At 40.7% G+C, this 22,685-nt stretch overlaps 1 protein-coding gene across 1 annotated transcript in view; it reads right to left on the bottom strand.

Moving 5' to 3' along the window:
• LOC140205542 (serine/threonine-protein kinase BRSK2) overlaps window positions 1–22,685 on the bottom strand; it is a 1,025,607-nt gene that overhangs the window by 158,250 nt on the left and 844,672 nt on the right. The window contains exon 7 of the mRNA XM_072273159.1: window positions 15,198–15,266. Coding sequence (XP_072129260.1) covers window positions 15,198–15,266 — 69 coding nt within the window. The remainder of the gene's footprint in view (window positions 1–15,197; window positions 15,267–22,685) is intronic.

The raw sequence follows: 22,685 nt of genomic DNA, 5'->3' as shown, positions 1-22,685 counted from the left end.
TGGACCCGGAGGCTGGTGGGGTGGTAAGTGAGGACAAGGGGAACCCTATTCCTAGTGGGGTGGCGGGAAGATGGAGTGAGGGCAGATGTGCGTGAAATGGGGGAGATGCGTTTGAGAGCATAGTTGATGGTGGAGGAAGGGAAGCCCCTTTAATTAATTAATTAGTTAATTAAGCATGTTGGCTTTAATTGTAAAAGGATTGGAGTTTAAAATTAAGGAATTTCTGTTAGAGTTGTTCAGGGTATTGGTGATGTTACAAATCTGAAACATTGTTGCAGGTTTTGTCCTCCTAACTAATGAAAGTGATATTGTAGTATTGGAGACAGCCCAAAAGAGGTTCACCAGGCTAAATCTGGGGTTGAGAGAGTTGTCCTATCAAGAGAAGCTGGATAGTTTGTTTTATGCTCCTTGGAATTTAGACAAATGAGGGAATTCTTATTCGAACTTTGATGATGAAATGTTTTTAGTCATGAGTGACTCATAGATCATAGAATGTAGCTACAAAATAAAAGGCTGCTCATTTAAAACTGAGGTACTAAAAACTTCTCTCAGAGAGTATTTCATCTCTGGAATCTGACAGCTTTCTTTAGGTTGAAGTTGTAGTTGCACCATTACTAGATTTCAGCGTCAGCTTCCATAGTTGATTGTTGCTGAGATTGCTTAGGAAAATTACTCCATGAACACCTTTACTGCATAGACTCCCAGCTGATATCCTTCTTGTCTTTAAACCTCTCCTCTTCTGGCCGCTTGTCCTGCTCTGGTCATCCTATCATTTTCTGGGTCGTGCTTTAGTGAATGAGAGTATGTATTCAGATTATATGATCTGTATTGCAAGTACCCTTTTTGATGTATTTATACATTGACTTAACACATTTGTGAAGCCATTTTGGAATTATGAAGGAAAACTATATTTAGGAAAAGGAGTTCCCAGTCACTACCTTTATATATTGAGGTCTCTCACTTTCACATTGCTTACTTGCTGAGCACATTTATTAATGAGGGCTAGAATGAAAGCTAACATTCCACTTTTGGCCACTGGGAGATCCTGCTTTCTCTGGCGGACAGAGCGTAGATGTTCAGCAAAGCAGTCTCCCAGTCTGCGTCGGGTCTCGCCAATATATAAAAGGCCACATCGGGAGCACCGGACGCAGTATATCACCCCAGTCGACTCACAGGTGAAGTGTTGCCTCACCTGGAAGGACTGTTTGGGGCCCTGAATGGTGGTAAGGGAGGAAGTGTAAGGGCATGTGTAGCACTTGTTCCGCTTACACGGATAAGTGCCAGGAGGGAGATCAGTGGGGAGGGATGGGGGGGACGAATGGACAAGGGAGTTGTGTAGGGAGCGATCCCTGCGGAATGCAGAGAGAGGAGGGGGAGGGAAAGATGTGCTTAGTGGTGGGATCCTGTTGGAGGTGGCAGAAGTTACGGAGAATAATATGTTGGACCCGGAGGCTGGTGGGGTGATAGGTGAGGACCAGGGGAACCCTATTCCTAGTGGGGTGGCGGGAGGATGGAGTGAGAGCAGATGTACGTGAAATGGGGGAGATGTGTTTAAGAGCAGAGTTGATAGTGGAGGAAGGGAAGGCCCTTTCTTTGAAAAAGGAAGACATCTCCCTCGTCCTAGAATGAAAAGCCTCATCCTGAGAGCAGATGCGGCGGAGACGGAGGAATTGCGAGGAGGGGATGGCGTTTTTGCAAGAGACAGGGTGAGAAGGGGAATAGTCCAGATAGCTGTGAGAGTCAGTAGGCTTATAGTAGACATCAGTGGATGAGCTGTCTCCAGAGACAGAGACAGAAAGATCTAGAAAGGGGAGGGAGGTGTCGGAAATGGACCAGGTAAACTTGAGGGCAGGGTGAAAGTTGGAGGCAAAGTTAATAAAGTCAACGAGTTCTGCATGCATGCAGGAAGCAGCGCCAATGCAGTCGTCGATGTAGCGAAGGAAAAGTGGGGGACAGATACCAGAATAGGCACGGAACATAGATTGTTCCACAAACCCAACAAAAAGGCAGGCATAGCTAGAACCCATACGGGTGCCCATAGCTACACCTTTAGTTTGGAGGAAGTGGGAGGAGCCAAAGGAGAAATTATTAAGAGTAAATAATCTGATTCTGAATCCTTGTTTTTTAAAATGACCACCATCTAGACTGCACTAACATCCCTAAAATCCTACATTTTCAAACCATGTCTCAGAATAGTGCTACATTGCTTTGCCTATGGTGTCAAAGGTCGCTCCCAGGTTCCCTGTTTTAGGATTATTCCAGGCGGCTGCCACAGAACTTGGGCATATTTCTGAGTTTGCTGCATTTGGGAGAATCAACTCTAAACTCAAACAGAGACAATTTCATCTTTTTTTTAAAAAATCTCCAGTCATCATCCAAAGTGTAGGCATTCACGTACTGTATTTTTGGAACATTATTTCTGACAGATTACCTTGCTGGTGACCTCACAGAGAGAGTTGCTGACTGCAGTAGCGCAGTGTCTCCATGGACCCTTTGCACTGCGAGCAGTGCTTTTTACCACCCTGTTCATGTCTACTTGACCACCTTAAAACACCAGCAGGTGCAGCTGCGGTCCTAAATGAATACTTTTCATTGGCGTTCGCAAAGGAAACAGACAAAAGGCGAACTCAGCAACAAGAAAGGTGAAATTTCAGCACAAGTGTCAGTAATAAAAAGAAGCTACCAGGTGTGAAGGCAGGTAAATCCCCGGGGACAGATGAGATTTATCACAGGCTGCCGTGGGAGGCAAGGGAAGAGACTGTTGGGGCTCTGAACAAAATTTTTAAACCTTCGATGGCTCTACGTGAGGGGCCAGATAGCTGGAGACTGACAAATGTGGTCTGTTTTATTCAAGAAGGACACCTGGGAAAAGGAAGGCAATTATTAACCTGTGAGCTTAATATCAGCAGTAGGGAAGTTACTAGAAAAAATAATGGATGTTGGGGGAAGTTGTTGACGATGTGGAAGGTAATCTTAGTCTTCAGGGTGATGGTGACATGTTAGTGAAAGAGGCTGAGAAATCGCAGATGTAGGTTGATCCTTAAAAAAAAGTTGGGAGATGATGCATTTTGAGAGTAATAATGAATCTAGGCCGTGAATGACAAGGTCTGAGCGAGGACTGAGGAACAGGGTTCAAAGTCCTTAGAGGTTGCAGTACAGGTAAGGAAGGGAAAAGGGATATTAGCCTTTATTAGTTCAGGCACTGAATACAAGAACAGGCAATTTACGCTCCAGCTTAATAAGAGAGCGGTCAAATATTAGCTGGTCACTATAAGAAATATCTGTTGTCTTTGGAGGGAGTGAGAGAAGATTCACTAGGATATTGCCTGGGATGGAGTGTTTCAATAATGAGGAGAGACTGGAGAGGCTGGGTTTGTTCTAACTGGAGTGGACAAGGTTATGAAAGGACACGATGGATGTGTATAAAATTATAAGAGACGTAGGTAGAGTAAACTGCAAGAAAAATTTCTCCTTATTACAGGCAAAGAAACTAGAGGGCATAGATTATAGATACGGGGTTAGGTGTCTCAGAGGGAAACCTTTCCTGTTTATAGAATGTTGAGGACCTGGAAGGCATTGCTGGAGAGAATGTTGGAAACAGAGTTTTTCCTCAATATTTAAGTTATCGAAGCTTAGAAGGCTATGAGCCAAGTGCTGGAGGTTGGGATTAATAAGAATGGGTACCCAGGGTCTATAGGATGTGGAGGGCTGAATGATCTGTTTCATGCTCCATGACTGACTTTATGACTCTGATTGCTGCAGCATTTGTTCACCAGGTAAAAACATTCCCCAGTAGCTGAAAGAAAGTGTCTCATTTCACATAAAGTCCCTTCAAAACCTGGCTGCCTACAGCATGTTTCTGAATGTCAACAGCCCTGAGAACCCATAAAAACAAAATCCTGCACTGAAACTGATAGTTCACGAGAACATGATGATATTATTCTGTGCATATACAGAGGTCACGGCATTACAAAAGCTTTAAAATCACCAATAATACTGTTTTAAAGGCATAAAAATATAGCAGACAACTTCCAGCCATTGTTCTAGTGCAGTAAAAACCCTTCTGAATATTTCTGGTTCTCCAAAGGAGAGTGCATAAGTTCTTGACATGCAATGCTTCTCTTTAGTCTGCACAGTGATTGAAGCATTAAGGCGTTCTTTATTGAGAACTACTTTTCCACTTTTAGTTTATCTTATTGTTATACTACGGCAAGCTCATTTGAAAAGAAAATCAAATACATTTCAGTGATAAAATCATCATTCTAAAATTGAACAGTTAAAATGAGGGCTGTAGTTTCATATGCATTTGACAAATGATTTCTTTTTGGTGCCTAGCTCCTAATTTAGTTTAGGATTTGAAAAAAACTCTTTCTCTACTGATGAGTCTCCATAAGAATATATAGAAAGAAGGATAGTTCAGCCATTAAGCTCTCTTCTGCATTATCAGTTCGAGCTCCTAAACACAGCCTGGCAGTATTTCATTGAAACTGTGCTTCTTTTCAGAAAGTCTTGCTATTTTCTCACCATTTTACTGTTATATTTATACTTTATACTTTATTGTCACCAAACAATTGATACTAGAACATACAATCATCACAGCGATATTTGATTCTGTGCTTTGCGCTCCCTGGAGTACAAATTGATAGTAAATATTAACAATTTAAATTATAAATCATAAATAGAAAACAGAAAAGGGAAAGTAAGGTAGTGCAAAAAAACTGAGAGGCAGGTCTGGATATTTGGAGGGTATGGACCAGATCCGGGTCAGGATCCGTTCAGCAGTCTTATCACAGTTGGAAAGAAGCTGTTCCCAAATCTGGCCGTATGAGTGTTCAAGCTCCTGAGCCTTCCCCCGGAGGGAAGAGGTATGAAAAGTGTGTTGGCTGGGTGAGTCATGTCCTTGATTATCCTGGCAGCACTGCTCCGACAACGTGCGGTGTAAAGTGAGTCCAAGGACAGAAGATTGGTTCGTGTGATGTGCTGCGCTGTGTTCACGATCTTCTGCTGCTTCTTTCGGTCTTGGACAGGACAACTTCCATACCAGGTTGTGACGCACCCGAGAAGAATGCTTTCTACGGTGCTTCTATAAAAATTAGTGAGGGTTTCAGGGGGCAGGTCAAATTTCTTTAGTTTTCTCAGGAAGTAAAGGTGCCTGTGGGCTTTCTTGGCAGTGGACTCTGCTTGGTTGGACCAAGTCAGGTCATTTGTGATATTGACCCCAAGGAACTTAAAGCCTTTGACCTGTTCCACTTACGTACCACCGATGTAAATGATGGTATATTGAGATGGTACCAATTTTTAACCCTGAATTATCCTATATATTGTGTCAGATTAATCATCATGAGAAGTTGGTTTAATTTGATGTGGCACAGGAAGTCCTTTTTACATCATAATTACAATCAATAAATGCTTAAAACAAACTTTCTTTATGATTTAATTGATAAAAGATGCTGTCCAACTTTTCCTCACCAGTCAGGGTCTCCGTGACAGACATTCTGAGGCCAACTTCACAGCTAAGTCAATACTCTCTTTTAGTGAACTATTATATGAACGTGGCCCAAAACTCAGAATGCAATGATAAGGCCCACTTTGTAGAAATAGACTTATTAGCTATGGCTAAAGTGCTGGGTATAACTTCTCTCTCCGTCACAATCTTTTCCTTCAAAGTTGTTGATGAACACAGCAGGCCAGGCAGCATCTCCAGGAAGAGGTACAGTCTACATTTCGGGCCAAGACCCTTCGTCAGGACTGACCCTTCTCGCAATTCCTCCGTCTCCGCCGCATCCAGCATCTGCAGAATTCCTCGTGTTTACAACCTTTTCCCTCTGTTTTAGTGGAATTATTCTTCATGCTTCTGAACTTTATTTCTGCTTTGTTTAAGACTCAAATACAGTTAGATTTCTACCTCCATATCTGACTTCTGTATTCCACCACCTGTTTCATCAAATAATTTGCTCTAATTCCACATCGACAGAGTGGTGGGTCTTCATAAATGTCAATCTTAAAGGCAAATGTAAATATTAGCTCGCATCGATAAGGAAGGAAAATCACATTGCCTTGATATCCAATAACACTCATTCTTCCTCACTTTTTTTTGTAGCAATTTGATGCTATGACCAGCTCAGGGTTCTTTGCTCTCCAGTTCAGCTGATCTACACAATCTCTCAGAAATGACTCTGGCTGAATGGCAGTATAAGCTGGGAGCAGTGCTTCAATACTGGCATTTCTGCTTCACAAAATGTGATCTTCACAAATTTTCATATTACTTAAAAATACTTCCATACAATTATCGAAAAAAAATATGAAAATATGATTTTAATCGTCATTGGCTGGTCTGTTTCCTACAGCAAGTATTCTGGATAAACCAAGTCAGCTTCAATATTTCAATATACAAAATAATGGCAAATGCAGTTTTAAGGGCTGGTGATTATTAATATTCAACTTATATCACAGACGAAAGAACCCCCATCCAGTGGAACCTGACTAGACACTAAAGTGCCTTGTTTGATCTTTGAAAATACACAGTATTGAGTTTCTTTTTGTGTTCTACTTTAAATGTTTTCCCGATGAACTCTTAAGGATGTTTCAATTAAAGGCAAAAATATTTAGTTGTCTTATGCTCCGTTAAAAGAAATCTATGCTCCATTTTTGAAAAAATTGAAAAAAAATATTTCAAACATTGCAAAAAATGTTAAATATTCATATAAAATTCAAAAAAACAAACAGAAGCCAGCATCAAAAATGAACTGCAAAACTAGCAAAAATTTGAAATTTCAAGTCTGTAAGTACAGTGGGCCATTGTGTAATCGGGGCAGCCGGATATTTGAGATAACTCTTAAAGAACAAAAACTAATTGAAAAATTGCTGAGATTCCCTTCGTTTATTTGGGTCACCATGCCACTGTTCTGAATGGTTTCTAACTTGTGTGGCCCATTAGACATTACAACATGCGTAGTGTGAACAGTTTTAAATTGCCTCAGGTGTGCGTGTTTGTGTTCAAAAAGAGCAGTGATTTTTGTCACTGTCAATTGGCGAAAAATAAGCAGTAAGACAATTCAGAACTGTTTCGCTCACTGTGGTTTCAAGCATTTTGGCTTAGAGATGTCAAACATGGCTGGGAATGAAAATGAAATGATTTCAATCCTTCAACAAGTTAGGAATTACAAAGAATTTGAAGGTATCAACAATCATCTTGAATGTTATAATGAAAATGAAGATTTTGAGGATGCAATCTTCAAAAGTGTTGCAGAAACGCAGTCCATTATCTGTCTATTACTGTCCACTAACATGTCTGTGCTGATTTTGTTCATTTACAGTTAACCAAAAAAAACGGCAGTGTATACTGCATGAATTCCTCCATCACTAACTATTAGGAACTAATATATAGCTTTATGGTAGTGCGGTAGTGTTCAACTTCGTTCTCTATTTCATTTAAATACATAATTTGTTATTCAGTTGAATGATAGCTTGTCTTTTTCATACCTTTTCAACTGTTTTCGTGAAACTTTGGCAAATTGGGGCAGCCACTTCATGATGTATCCAAATAAATGGAATCTACCATACTAATTAATCTTCCCTTTAGTGCTTAACTGGCCCATAACCAAGAACAAAGTTCAAAGCTCTGCTGTCCTACCATATACAATCCTAAATAGAGATGGACAAATGAACAGTCAATGCTCCAGGAGTATCTCATCCTCCACAAAGCGAGACACAGCACATACAGTTAGTTCTAAGGACAATGCTGAAACATTTGCACTGAGATAGAAGAGCTTTATGGATCGACAATCTCTGTCTCTTCTGAAGCCTCCCTCCATTGATCCTCACCGGTTCAATTCACTCCATGAGATATCAGGAATTGCTGAAACTATTGAATGCAGCAAAGGCCAAGAAATCAGGTAACATCTTAACTGTGACGCTAAAGAACCGTTCAGTGTCTACAGCCAAGCTGTCCCTGATACAGTAAAAGTACTGGCATCTACCTGACAAAATGGAAAATTGCTCAAGTTTACCTTGTCCTCTTCCAGACTTCTTTCAGAGTCGATGCCTCCAGAAGACACGGTACATCATTAAAGACCCCTCACACCCTCTCCATGAACTGTTTGTTCTTCTGCCATCAGGCAAACGTTACAGGAGCATCAAAACTAAAACCACAAGGCTACTAAACAGCTTCCTCCCACAGGCAGTCAGACTGCTAAATAGCTGCTCTACCTGACTCTGCTTTGGACACTTTTAACTTGCACCGGACACTTATAACTGATTTTAACTGACATGTAACTGTTGTGTTTTACTATTTATTGTTATGCTTATTATTTAGTGTTGCATTTGTTATGTTATGATTGCACTGCTCCTGGGAAATGCTGTCTCATTCTGCCCTGCAGAGCTGATGTACAGTTAGAATGACAATAAAGTTTTTTTGAATCTTTGATAATCTTTGTCTACAAAAAGCATGACAAATGTACTTTGGACAATTACTGTCACATTAATCTCAATCTTCATTGATGGAAGGTGTCATTGACAGTGCTTTAAAACTGTTCTTGCTTAGTAACAATCAGATCACTAATATTCATCTCGGGTTTTGCCAGGACCACTATGCTCTGGGCCTCATCACCAGCTTGTCTCATCATGGAACATGCAGCTGAGTTCGAGAGACTGAGAGTTAATTGGGTATGGTAAAAAAGAGTGCAGGTAGAATTGAAATTAATGGAAAATGAGGGAAAACTGATCATTGGCAGCTATTGATATTGGTTTATTGTTGATACAGTACTGAGATATAGTCAAGTGCTTTTTGTTTTTTAAGCACCCAGGCTGATCATGCCATGTACAAGTACATCAAGTCAGTAAAAAGAAACAAAAACTGCAGCGTGTAGATTTGCAGCTTTCGAGAAAATGCAAAGGCCTTGACAAGGTAGATTGGGAGATCAAAGTTGACCTTCAGCACGTGAGAGGTCTGCTATCAGTTATGAAATCTTTGGTTATCCCACTCTTAGCAGTAGGATAGAAACTGTCCTTGCGACTTGTGGATGTGATTTCAAACTTTTGTATCTTCTGCCTGACGGGAGAGAAAAGAGAATGACAAGGGTTGGAGGTCTCCTTGATTATATTAGTTGCTTTCCCAAGGCAGCGGGATGTGTAGATGGAGTGAGTGGAAGTTGGAGTTACAGAACTGGTTCTATTCATCTTCAGTAAACTCATCAATGACCTCTTCTCTCCTATAAACCCAAAAGTGGAATGTTTGCTGATGGCGCACAACGTTCAATTCCTTTCACAGCTCCTCAGAAAGTGAAAAACCCTCCCATGTGTGCAGTAAGACCTTTTACAGAATTCAATCAGAGACAATTAATTTATATTCTACTTGTGCTATGCACCATCAATATGAAATAGTCAAAACATCTTCTGTGAGATCACCACCATCAATTCCCTGAGAAGATTGTGGTGATCATCGCTAACCAGAGACTAACCAGCTACATAAACACTCCAGGTCAGGACTAGGTATCCTGTGATGAATGGCTCACATTCTGGTTCCTTCATGCTTTTCCACCATCTACTAGTCAAATATCTAAAGAAAACAATCTTTAAGAATTCAATTAATTTATGTTTTTAATATGAGTTTTAAATCAATCTCTCAAATTTCTGTAGCCCAGTGGGGCTTTACAACATTAAGAAATAACCAGAAAACTCTCTGAATTTTTGGACTAATTCTTCAGGTTAAGATCAAGCATTAAATGCAGGTTGCTGTGTGTAGCAATTTGTCCTTGGGCCATGATTAATGCTGGATATAAATAAAAGGTTTCTGATCAAAGACAACCCTGTGTAATGAATGTCAAATGAAAAGAGGTAAAGATCATGACCCGTATTGAATAATGATGAAAGAAAAATAGCTGTTCGAAAATGTCAAATCATATGTTCTTGTGACGTATAATACGTTTAATATAATTAAGTTCATCATAGTTCCAAAATGTAATGGAACATCTACACTATTTTTCTGCAGCTCAACAATAGCAAAAGGAAAATGAAAATGGTGTGCATTTTTCGGGAGAAATTACCAACTTGGTATGAATTATCAATCTATTTTTAAGATACTGCTGTCTTCCATGTTTGGAAATTTGACTGTTCTGTTTAAAATAACTGAAAATATTCCAAGAGCAAATATTTAAAGTTTGCAGGGAATATAGATTAAATGAATCTCAACATCATATTTGACACAACCATCAACAATTGTTTTTTTTTGTGTGAATAAAGCAAGCAGATTTAAAGGAGAGGCTGACAAGGCAATTTAGATTTAACTGCATTTTACAAGTGCTATGAATATGCATTGAAATATCTGTTACTGTTAGCAAAATCAAGAAGATAGAGCTGGCAAAGAAAAGGGACTGATGATCTGGAAAGACAGAGTAGTGCTGTTCAAACTGAGAATAGGCCATATGGTTCGTAATTTATTTTCCTCCATAGCAAGACTTTAAGATATTCCAAAGTTCTAAACCATTTGCCAATATTTATGATCAGTCACAGAAATCTAAGCCTTGGTACCAATCTTGATTAATTTCATATTTGGTTACAATTAGTGGAAACTGATGCATTCCAACAGTATAAACGATGATAAGGCTAAGGATTAACAGATGACATTCCACAGCAGATTAGACTGACAAGTATATCACGAGAAATCCAGAACAGGAATTAAGAATGTAAAACATTTTAACTCTTCAGTGATTTTTTTTTGGAATGCAAAGGCATGATGGAATGTTGGATCATATGGAAAAAGAAACTGCCAATGCTATAAACATTTTCAAGAGGTCCTGCTTTTATCTTATATTTTAGGCTTCTATGTTTTCACCTCACAGTTGCAAATGCAACAATAAGACAACCCAAATGCCCTAAAGTAACTTGTGAGCATATTTCTGGCTGTGAACTGCTCCAGAGTCAGACCAAGCTTGATGCAGGCCAGCAATGCGACAAAATGAAAACATGAAAATTAAGTCAACTTTTATGCCTGGCTCTTATGACAACACAGGATGCTTTTCAGAACACATGAGAGCTCTCTATGAAAATGAAGTGCGCTACCAGTCTCATGAAATCCAGAAGAGTATCTGCAGACATCCCACCTCTCCCGGAACTTCCGGGAGTCTCCTGCATATTAATAGTGGCTCCCTGATGCCCGCAAATTATATACAATGTCCCGGAAATTGATTTTTTTTGAGAGCGAGAGAGAGAGAACGCGCGAGAAAGAGCGAGAGAGTGAGTGCAAGAACAAGAAAGAAAGCGCGAGTGAGAGCGACCATGAGAGAGCGAGCGCGCGAGAGCAAGAGCGAGACAGAGCGAGAGTGAGCGCGAGAGCAAGAGCGAGAGAGCGAGCGCGTGAGTGAGAGCAAGAGTGAGAGAGCGAGCACGAGTGAGAGCAACCGCGAGAGAGCGAGAGCAAGAGTGAGCGCGCGACAGCAAGAGCAAGAGGGCGAGAGCAAGAGCGAGCGCGAGATCAAGAGCGAGAGCGAGTGAGAGCGACCACGAATGAGAGAGAGAGCGAGATAGTTCCAAAAGAAGTCACAGTAGCAGAGAGTTCCAAAAAAAAGAAAATATAAAACGTACATCACCCCAGACTACCCTAAAGTGTACCTCTGCCTAATAGGGGTCAAAATAATGACAGTTTGCAACAGTGACTTTTCTATTGCCCATGGTGGGTTAAAACTGTAAAAGACATGTTGAGGTGAGTTTAACAGGTGTCATTCGTTCATTAGCATAGCTAACGTTATTTAAACTAGCTGGCCAGCTGCTAAGGAGCTACTCAATCGCAGACATCCCACCTCTCCCGGAAGTCTCCCGCAAATTGATGGTGCTACCTCCCTGAATTGAGTTTTTGCAGGGTGGGATGTCTGGTATCTGGCACAGGTAGTAGACCGATTTATAAGATGTGACCAATTTGACAGAAATCTTACAGAGACTTTATGTAAACCACAATCCAAATGTGCGTTTACAGCTGAACTGATCTTAGTCAAGCAACCAAATGAGAGACTGTTCAGATAGCATCAACTCAACTCCAAACAAAGATCAAACAACCTCGTCAGCTGGGCGGCAGCGTGCCGAAGCCACTTGCAGACATATGCCGTACATTCAGAGCCAAGCTCCTAATTAGCTCCAAGGACGAATCTGTGACCCAGAACATGAAGTGGTTTCTATTTCTCTCATCCAGACGCTGCTCGACTGGCTGAGTTTGAGTCAGAGAGTTACAGAGCCATCGAGAGGTACAGCACAGAAACAGGCCCTTCAGTCCTCTGAGTCCAGGCTGACCATCAAACACCTCTTTGAATTTATTCCACATTAATCCCATTGTTTTATTCTCCCCAAATTCTGCTCAATTCCACTCACCTGCGCATAAGGGACAATCTCCAATAGCCAATTAACCTATCAATCCGCACGTTTTCCATTATATCAAAGAAACCCATATAACCCAGGGAGAACCTGCAAACTCCACACAGACAGAACTCAAGGTCAGGATTGAACTCTAGTCTCTGGTGCAGTAAGCTACTAGTTCTACTAGCTGTGCCTCTGTGCTGCAGTTTCTGTTTATGTCCAGGTTTCCTAAATGATAATTTGTTCAATGAAACATATAAGAGGACAGGACTTAGACCCCACATCTGAAAGACAAAGGACCATTACTAATCTGCCTCCACTTAGTGTGAGATACGTCTATAACGGGGCCCTTTAAAAGGTGGAGCACTTCTAAATCATGGAGGCCTTTGTTTACTTCAGGCAAAGATATTCCCATCAGCATCAGTGTGCCAGCACAAACCTCGACTGTCACAATACGCATGGTGTACCAGGCAACACTGATACTTGCCCTCCAATGTACTTCTGAAACAAACCACTATAGCAACCAGATCAAAGCACTGGGAAGGCATCACCATCACTGCCTCTGCAAAACTCTCCAAATCCACCGGCAGGGTAAGGGAACCTTATTAGCAACCTCATCCAACACAACATGCAGAACACTGAGGCTACAATGACACCCAGTTCCCTCTGTTGAGCATATAATTTGTATGCATGACACAGGTCTCCCGAAGAAGACGCTCTCATTCAAAAACACAAGAAAGTCTGTAGATGCTGGAAGTCCACAGCAACACACACAAAATGCTAGAGGAATTCAGCGGGAAAGGCAGCATCTACGGAAATGAATGGATAACCAAAGTTTTGGGCCGAGACCTTTCTTCAGGACTGCGAGGGATGGGGTAAGATGCCAGAATAAAAAGGTGGGGGAGGGGAAGCCAGGTGGGTGGGAAAGGTCAGGGCTGGAGAAACATAGAAACATAGAAAATAGGTGCAGGAGTAGGCCATTCGGCCCTTCAAGCCTGCACCGTCATTTATTATGATCATGGCTGATCATCCAACTCAGAACCCTGTACCTGCCTTCTCTCCATACCCCCTGATCCCTTTAGCCACAAGGGCCATACCTAACTCCCTCTTAAATATAGCCAATGAACTGGCCTCAACTGTTTCCTGTGGCAGAGAATTCCACAGATTCACCACTCTCTGTGTGAAGAAGTTTTTCCTCATCTTAGTCCTAAAAGGCTTCCCCTTTATCCTTAAACTGTGACCCCTCGTTCTGGACTTCCCCAACATCGGGAACAATCTTTCTACATCTAGCCTGTCCAATCCCTTTAGAATTTTATACGTTTCAATAAGAACCCCCCTCAATCTTCTAAATTCCAGTGAGTATAAGCCTAGTTGATCCAGCCTTTCATCATATGAAAGTCTTGCCATCCCAGGAATCAATCTGGTGAACCTTCTTTGTACTCCCTCTATGGCAAGAATGTGTTTCCTCAGATTAGGGGACCAAAACTGCACACAATACTCCAGGTGTGGTCTCACCAAGGCCTTGTATAACTGCAGTAGTACCTGCCTGCTCCTGTACTCGAATCCTCTTGCTATGAATGCCAGCATACCATTCGCCTTTTTCACCGCCTGCTGTACCTGCATGCCCTACATAGAAGGAATCTACTAGGAGTGGAGCATAGGAGAAAGAGAAGGAGGAGTGGACCCAGGGGGAAGTAATAGGAAGTGAGAAGAGGTAAAAGGACAGAGTAGGGAATGGTGGTGGTGGTGGTGGTGGTGGGGGAGGGGGAATGTGTTTATGGAAGGATAAATCCATATTCATATCATTAGGTTGGAGGCTACCCAGACAGAGGCTTCACCTTGTCACAAGAGGAGGCCATGGACCAACGTGTCAGAACGGGAATGGGAATGGGAATTAAAACTCAATTTTAAACTCCGCCATGTGAAGAGATTTACCAGGTGAGCGGAATAAAAAAAAAATCAAGAAAGTCATGAAAACATCCTCAAACAATATTCAACATCACACTGGCTCCCACGATTCCCTGGACACATTCTCTATTAGTGTTAAGATCCTCAAGTTCATGGCCCAGCCCGCGATAAAACAGTGGAACAAGCCACCTATCTACCCATCCTGTTAGATATCTCCTGTCCTGTCCCATGTAGAAGAGTCAGCAGGTTCTATACTGGCCTGATCAGCCACCTCAGCACCAAGTATAACTCAATGCACTAAGATATGAATTCTCACTTCAAGTGATATATAGTATATACTTTGGCTTAACAGAACTTCAAAAATATAATAAAATGCTTTCACTGAATTAAATACAACTATAAATGGAATTTCTACTTCTATAGAAATTTCTTTCACTCATCAGAAATTGAATCTTTGCAGCTAAACACCAAGTTGTCTTTGTAACAGGCACATGGTATATTGAGTGTAAAAACTACTGGTCAAGTGGTTCCTTTGGAATTATTTTGTGAAGGCCCCAGCACTTGACTGGATTCCAGTTTAGGCAGCACACCTAAAAAGCACAGCATCATCTCACTTTAATTGCTGAAGATATCTGATAGATTACCCAGAGCCAGATAGATCCATCAACATCTCTATGTGTGCAGACAATCTGATATGGAGACAACTGATAATGTTGTCAAATCGAACCCTCTGGGTACTGTACTCACCGCTGCTTTGCTGCACAGCAGCACATCTTCGCAACAGAATAACTTCAAAAAATGAACTGCATAAAATCACCATTAATTCCAGGAGAAGAAATGGAAGGAAGTAGTTGAAAGTACATTAAACCAACACATAAAAATATAATTTTCTTTTGTGCTCGAAAAATCTTTCAACATTTTCCAAAGTAAAAATTTTAAAGACTTACCACCAAGAGTGCGAAAAGGATGACACCACAGCTCCAAACGTCTGCTTTACGACCATCATATTTCTCTCCCTAAATTGAACACATCTTTCAATTAATAATTTTGTTCAGAGCTACTCAGCAATCAAAAATGAGAAATCCTGTTACAAATCCACATTGATGACTGTTTAATTTTCTGCATCATTATCATCTAGTTCATTGATCTGTTTTTCTGTGCAAAGTACTGGAGCTCCAAGTTCAGATACATGGGATCCATGCTGAATTGGCTGCTTGGATTCAGAACTGGCTTACCCATAGAAGTAGAGGGATGAAGGGACCTATTCTAGCTGAAGGTCTGTGCTGGTGGTGTTCTGCAGTGATCTGTACTGGGACCTTTGCTGTTTGTAATATATACTGTGACAAGAATACACATAGATTAAGATGTAGCTGTCCTGTGCTGGCACCAGTGGGATCAGCAGTTGGTCTGCCACCTGTCTTCAGGAGAGAGAGAGATAAGGAAAACAATGAGGCAGCATTTGGAGATGTGTAATGAAGGGACAGGAGAGAGAGTAACAGAAGGAGAGAGCTGTCAAGAGCGGATCCCCCTTTGAACCCTGAACTGTTTGAAGTGATGGACAGGCGATACCCCAGCAGGGGGATAAAAAGGGACAGGTTCGCTAAGGCAGGACACACATGACACCCGAGGTAACAAGACCCTGGAAGTGGTGCGTTTCTCACAAGTCAGTGGGAAGTACCGGGCCATAGATGCACAGGGTGGAAAGGCACGGTCGGCGGGAACCTGGTGTGTGTCCACCCTTGCCTGGGTGCCGGGTTCACCGCAGAGAAACGATCGTATCTGGAAACGGAGGGGTCACGGTCGGTGACCTCAGATGACATCACAAAGGACTCGCCCGAAAGCTCACTGCGAAGGTCTGTGTGTGGAAGCCTTGAATATTCATTCGTTTTTGCTCTCTCTCTCCTTCCCCCCACTGTCCATCGCCATGGCAACGATTACTGCGAACTGAACTGAACTAAATTGAACTGAACTTTGCGTCACTTTGAAACTGGTCATTTACCCCTAGACAACGATAGAGCTTGATTGATCCTGTTATCTTAATTCTGTGTACATGTAGGTTTACCATTGCTGAACTGTTGCATTCATTATCCTTTTGATTAGAGTACCGTGTTGCTTGTTTCTTTAATAAAACTTTCTTAGTTCTAGTAATCCAGACTCCAACTGAGTGATCCATTTCTGCTGGTTTGGCAACCCAGTTACGAGGTACGTAACAATACATATAGGCCAAAGGAAAGAGACAGTATACTGTTAAGGGCAAGACCCTTAGCAGTGTTGAGGAGCAGATGGATCTTACAGTCCAAGTTCATAGCTCCTTGAAAGTAGCTACACAGGATGATAGAGTGGTTAAAAAGGCATATGGCGTGCTTGCCTTTATTAGATGAGGCATTGAGTTTAAAAGTCAGGAAGTCATGTGGCTGCTTTATAGAACTCTAGTTAGGCAGCATCTGGAGTATTGCATACAGTTCTGGTCCCCTCATTATCAGAAGGATGTTGAGTCTTCAGAGAGGACACAGAAGAAATTTACCAGAACTCTACCTGAATTGGAGGACATGTGCTATAATGAGAATTTGGGCTGTATTCTCTAGAGAGTCAAAGGCTGAGGGGAGATGTAATTGAGGTTTGTAAGATTATGAGAGGCATAGATGGGGTAGACAAGCAGTATCTCTTTCCTAGGGTTGAAAAGTATATTTGGTGTTTCGAATGTTAAAGGAATCACAAAATTATGAATCGCTAAAGGTTGGTTTGCAGGTGCAGTAGACTATCAAGAAGGCAAGTGGTACGTTGGCCTTCGTTGCCAGAGGGATTCCACCGGTGGATGGGACTCGAACTGGGGGGCACAGCCTCAGGATTTGGGGGAGTAAATTTGGGATGGAGACGAGGAAGAATTGCTTTTCCCAAGGAGTGGTAAATCTGTGGAATTTTCTGCCCAATGAAGCAGTGAAGGCTACCTCAGTAAAAATATTTAAGAGAAGGTTGGACAGATTTTTGCATAATTGGGGAATTAAGGATTATGGGGAAAAGACAGGTAGGTGGAGATGAATCCATGGTCAGATCAGCCATGATCTTATTGAATGACGGGGCAGGCTTTATGGGTTGGATGACTGATTCCTCCTGCTCCAATTTCTTATGTTCTTATAAGGGGGCCAAGATGGCCTGTTTCCGTGCTGTAATTGTTATATGGTTATATGTAGTTAAGGTGGGGGGGGGCATTTCAAAGGAAATGTGAGGGGCAACATTTTTTATAAAAAGAGTTTTGCTGCCTGGAATGTACTTTCTGGGGTGGTGATAGAGGCAGATACATTATGGACTTCTAAGAGATGGTTTGACAGGCACATGAATGTGAGGAAAGAGGAAGGATATGGATGTTGTGTAGGCAGAAGAGATTAGTTTAGTTGGCTATTTGATTACAGATTTAATTGGTTTGGCACAACATTGTGGGCCAGAGGCTTGTTCCTATTCTGTACTGGTCTATGGTCTATGTTCCATGTCTAACCTTCTATGGCAAGGTCACCAAAAGGAAGGTTTCAGTGACTCATAGTTGCCCTTTGCTAGACAACAGAGATGTACCTGAAAGACCATTCTGGAGTGTTTGGATGCTGTCAGAGTTACACATACTTATACAACAAAATGAGTCTCCTTGAATCTTGATAATTTTAATCTATCTTCCAGGCAGCTGTAGAACACCCACATGATAGGAGCCAGCTGCACTTACGCTGATTCAAGTAACCCAAAAACATTTTTTATTCTGAATTCACCATGAAATTCAATTGCTTTATTTGTGTATTTATCTGTGAATATTCAGCAAAAGAGATAGTGAGAGGAATCATTTGTTGAAGCCAAGATATTGATGTTAACTATGTCTTTGTAGCTATCAAAATTGCATTTGAACATCTGCTGACATTTATGTTATGACGAATATAAAAACCTGATATACTTTGAGTTTGAGGAGATTCTCCAGAATTTTCCGGAGTGTCTCTAAAAGAGATACTTCAGAATACCTGGTTGTTATGCTGAATCAAAACCTTTTACATCTGCAGCTCCAGTCTCTATAGGGCTTACTCACAATTGAAACATCAACCAAAACTGGGAACAAATACTCCAGTAATGGCTACAATGATGCTACATAAAGATTCATCAGGACATCTTTGTTATTGTACTCTAAACTATAAACAGTATGGAGTCCTAGATCCCAGATGTTTTTTTTAAATGACTTAGTCAACCTGTCACTTTTAACGAGCATGCACGTGCTCTCAGATCTTTTTTCTTGAGCACTATTTAGAATTGTGCTTCTGCATTTAAATTTCCTCTGCACTCTTGCAATCAAAACGCAATGTTTTGTTTTTCTCAGCATTACATTTCATCTGCCACATATCCAACCTTACCATTAGCCTGGTCTATACCTCCAAAAAAATTATTACCACCCTCCACACCGTTTAATGCATTATCAATTTTTGTAACATCTGGAAATTTGTAAATTTGTAAAAACATGGCCCTGAAAGGGATTTGCCAGTTTTTTTTCTTCAACCTAGATTAGGAATCATGCAGAACTGAAGGAACTTGGCTATTTGTGGACACAAACTACTTAAAAATAAACTAGAACACAGGCACAAGAAACAATTAACAAGATGGTTCCATACAAAAAAGGAATTTTGCCCCATTTGGACAGAACCGTGATCAGTTTTATAAATCAAACAGCAGCAACGATATATTGACCTTAAAAGGAGTATAAAATAGATTTATCGGTATTAAGACAGTACTTAAAAGGCAAATTGTGTTAATTTAGTTTGTATTCACTTGAATTTGGAAGGCTGAGTGTTGATTTAACTGATGTGCTTAAAATTATAGACATTCAATCAAATAGATAGAAAGGAAGTTATGATAAGCCTTTTAAAGAGTGAAATTAGGAAATATATTCTCTATATAGAAATAACTGGAGATCTGGAAGATCCTTCCCAGAAAAGTTGTGGATTTCAAGGCACAGAGTGCTGGAAAGATGTAGTAAATGAGAATGAGGTGTTGATCAGCTTTATAGAATTCATGCTGATCCAATAGATATATGGGAGACAGCCTCTAACTTGGTTGGTGGCTCTAGTATATCTTCAAAGCTATGCAGATCCAATGAACAAGTATATTTATAGTGACGATGATAGATGAGCTGCCAAAAATTCACTACGATATGACTCACCTAGTGCTATTTTTTCAATTATATGCCAAAACATTTCTTGCACCATTCTTGTTCAATATAAAATGGGTATAGTGGTCCAGTGCTTACAATAATAAACTAGATAGCCAGTGACTGACAGTTCAGATCCCAGCATGGCAAATTGTGAAATTTAATTCATTACAACTGGTGATTTATCAGTTGGCACACACAAAAAAAAGCAGCAGGCAAGATTCTGGGCTGTCATAAAAACCTGCCTGATACATTAATGCTGTTCTGTGAAATAGGCCACCATCCTATCCTTATCTGGCTTCCATGTGGGTCTAGTCTCTAATAAGTCAAATCTAACTGGAGATGAGAAATAACATTATATTGCCTGTTTCGAGTTAAAATTTAACACTGTAATAGCTCATAATCATGGAAGACCTAAGCACTGTTGGCTTTTCATGGTAGGCTGGTCCAGACAGTTAAGGCCTGGTCTGTCTGGAGTGATCCAAGGCAATCTGGCTAATTAGATTCAAAACTGACTTAATGATATGTGGCAGAAGGCAGCAGTGGAAGCATATTTTTAAGACTGGGATTCCAATGACCAGTGACCAGTGTTGGAACCTTTGCAGTTTGTGATATATAATAATAACTTGGATGTGAGTGTAAAAAGTATGAATATTACATTTAGGGATGACACAAAAATTGGCGGAGTTGTGAACAGCGAGGCAGGTTGTCTAAGGCAACAACAGACAGCGGGATTTAGTTGGGTGGAGCAATGGAAAATAGAAAATAATCCCAACTAGTGTGTGATGATGCATTTTGGGAAGGCAGGTCAGGGTAGGACAAATACAATAAATTGTCGGGCTTGGAAGAATGTTGGGAAGTGGAGAGAGCTAGTGGTTCAAGCCTATAGTTTTGCGGCAATATATCTGTAATCCGGAAGTCTTTATGAATTTGTAACTTTTGTAAAAGACAATGTGACAAAATGGAACTTACGAAATCCTAAGGTGCTTTGCTGGTTTAGATGGGAGCTTACATGTGTTTTATGGGTGTGTGTGTGTATGTTATGAGAGGAAGCTGTATATTTTTTATGACAGTGGATGTTTTGACAACAGTGGTAAGCAGCTTCTGAACAACAGATATCAGAACAAGATAATAGAAGAATGTTATGGAATACAGCAACCTAATTACTGTTCTCTGTAAAAAGTATAAAAGTGCTTTGAGATACAAGATCGAAGCTGTTCTCCAACATAATCTCTGGAGGTAGTTTCCCTTGCAAGTGAATACTAGGTGTGCTATAATGTGATACACTCTGAATTTGTTGTAGTTTGTTTCTGTACATTAGAACACCTGCTGAAATCAGGTACATTACTATGCTGAGGAGGTACTTAGACAGATACTTAAATGGGCAAGGTTTAAAAGGATACCATCCCAATGTGGGACAATGGGATTAGTGTAAATGAACAAAAAGGTTAGCATAAATAAGGTAGGTTAAAGTGCCTGTTTCTGTACAATTCTAATCACCCTTAGCTCCTCTTTTCTGTTCCTTTAGCCTTCTTAATTTAAATTAGTAGCTTCAAAATACAGTCATCACTTTGGCCAAAAAGCCATAGCTAATGGGATCTCATCCTTTAGTATTATATTTTTTGTTTTTTTATTATTTCTAAGGTGAAAATAGTTATTTACAATTTTGAATGCTTGCTGTACTACTGTTCTTTCTAAAATATTGCTTCATAGTATAAAAGTCTTTGTTATTTAACTTAATGATATTTAAAATGATATAAAATTGCCTGTACTACTTACTTTTACAGAACTGTAGAGTTTTGTTAAATTCCAGTAAAGATCTGGCATGAATTGGGGCAGATTTTCCTCAGCCATGCAGGGAATCACATCCATAATTGCTGGCAGTTATTGCCTTTCCTGTATGTTGGCACTCTATTTAAAGTTCATGCCTAATCTCAGTTGCCAACCTATTAGCTCACTGCAGTCTGATCCTGAGTGCTTTTACTGTGGGGCTGAGCTCTCTGTAATGTTCCAGCCCTCACCTTCCTAAACTATGCTGCTCAGACTCCTTGCAGTGCTGACCTGAGCTGGCATCCCTACAAGTAGGTGATGCTGTGAGACCTGGAAGGCAGTCCAACAACTTGGTTCAAATACGTTCAATGACGTGAATGTTCATTCATTGGATTATTGCTTAAACTTCAGAGATAATCTTCCATATATTCCACCAGGATAATGACATGGAATGGCATAGAGCATGGATGCCAGAAATTGAAGAGTTGCAATGATGCAATCAGGAATGTTACAGGGAAGTAATCTGGAAAGTTTAATCCATAGAATATGAGCTCAAAGCCACATCATTGGCACGTAATTTGGCTTTTAGGAAAAGTGTTTAAAAACTTTTGTTTGCTATAAAATATTATAAGTGGGCTGAGATATTGGTAATTTCATTTCACATTGATATGGGTGACTTCTAAAGAGGCTTACCAAACCATTCAGTTATCACCAAGGGTACACAGGATAGGGGAATAAAGGTTGGTCTTGCAGGTGACATAACCACTTTGAAATCACATGCAAATCATTCTGAAGGATGGCCCTCATATCCTTTTGCTGGATAAATATAACTTCTTGTTTCACGTGGCTTCTCAGTGAGTGTCAACCAAAATAATAAAATGTTATACTGATATCCTTTAATGCAGTGGTCCCCAACCTCGGGGCCACGGACCAATACATTGCCGTGAAGCATGCAGGAATGCAGAGGTAGTCGGAACGCACCCAGCACATCTTTAAGAAAAAAGCAAAATAAACAAAATAATTAATTGGGTGCCGCCCGGCACGTAAATGTCGGCCCAGATTAGAGGCAATGCACCTAATTAATTAGCATGTTTATTTCGGCTTTTTCTTAAAGGTGTGCTGGGTGCGTTCTGGCTACCGCTGTACTGCTGCATTCTTCGCGGCAATGTATCGGTCCGCAGCCCGGAGGTTGGGGACCACCGCTTTAATAAAGGAAAAATTTTTTAAAAATGTAATATACTTACTTCTAGAGAAGCAAACATGGTATTGAGTAAATCCATGAACAGGACAGAATACGTTCATCACAAACCACTTAACTACTCCCCAGCCTTCTTTTCGAAAAGAAAATGAATGAAATCTTAAATACTCCCTTGTAATGGAATATCTATTCCTGGTTGCAATATTTCCCCATTTAGTTTACAGAAGATATAAATGCACAGCGATGCATCAACGTCTGTGGGTTATGAGGGAGATAAAGCAGTCACACCCTATT

Source organism: Mobula birostris, chromosome 11, assembly GCF_030028105.1.
Source record: "Mobula birostris isolate sMobBir1 chromosome 11, sMobBir1.hap1, whole genome shotgun sequence".
Taxonomy (NCBI): Eukaryota; Metazoa; Chordata; class Chondrichthyes; order Myliobatiformes; family Myliobatidae; genus Mobula; species Mobula birostris.
The sequence above is the reverse complement of the archived record's forward strand: the minus strand, read 5'-3'. Positions and strand labels throughout refer to the sequence as shown.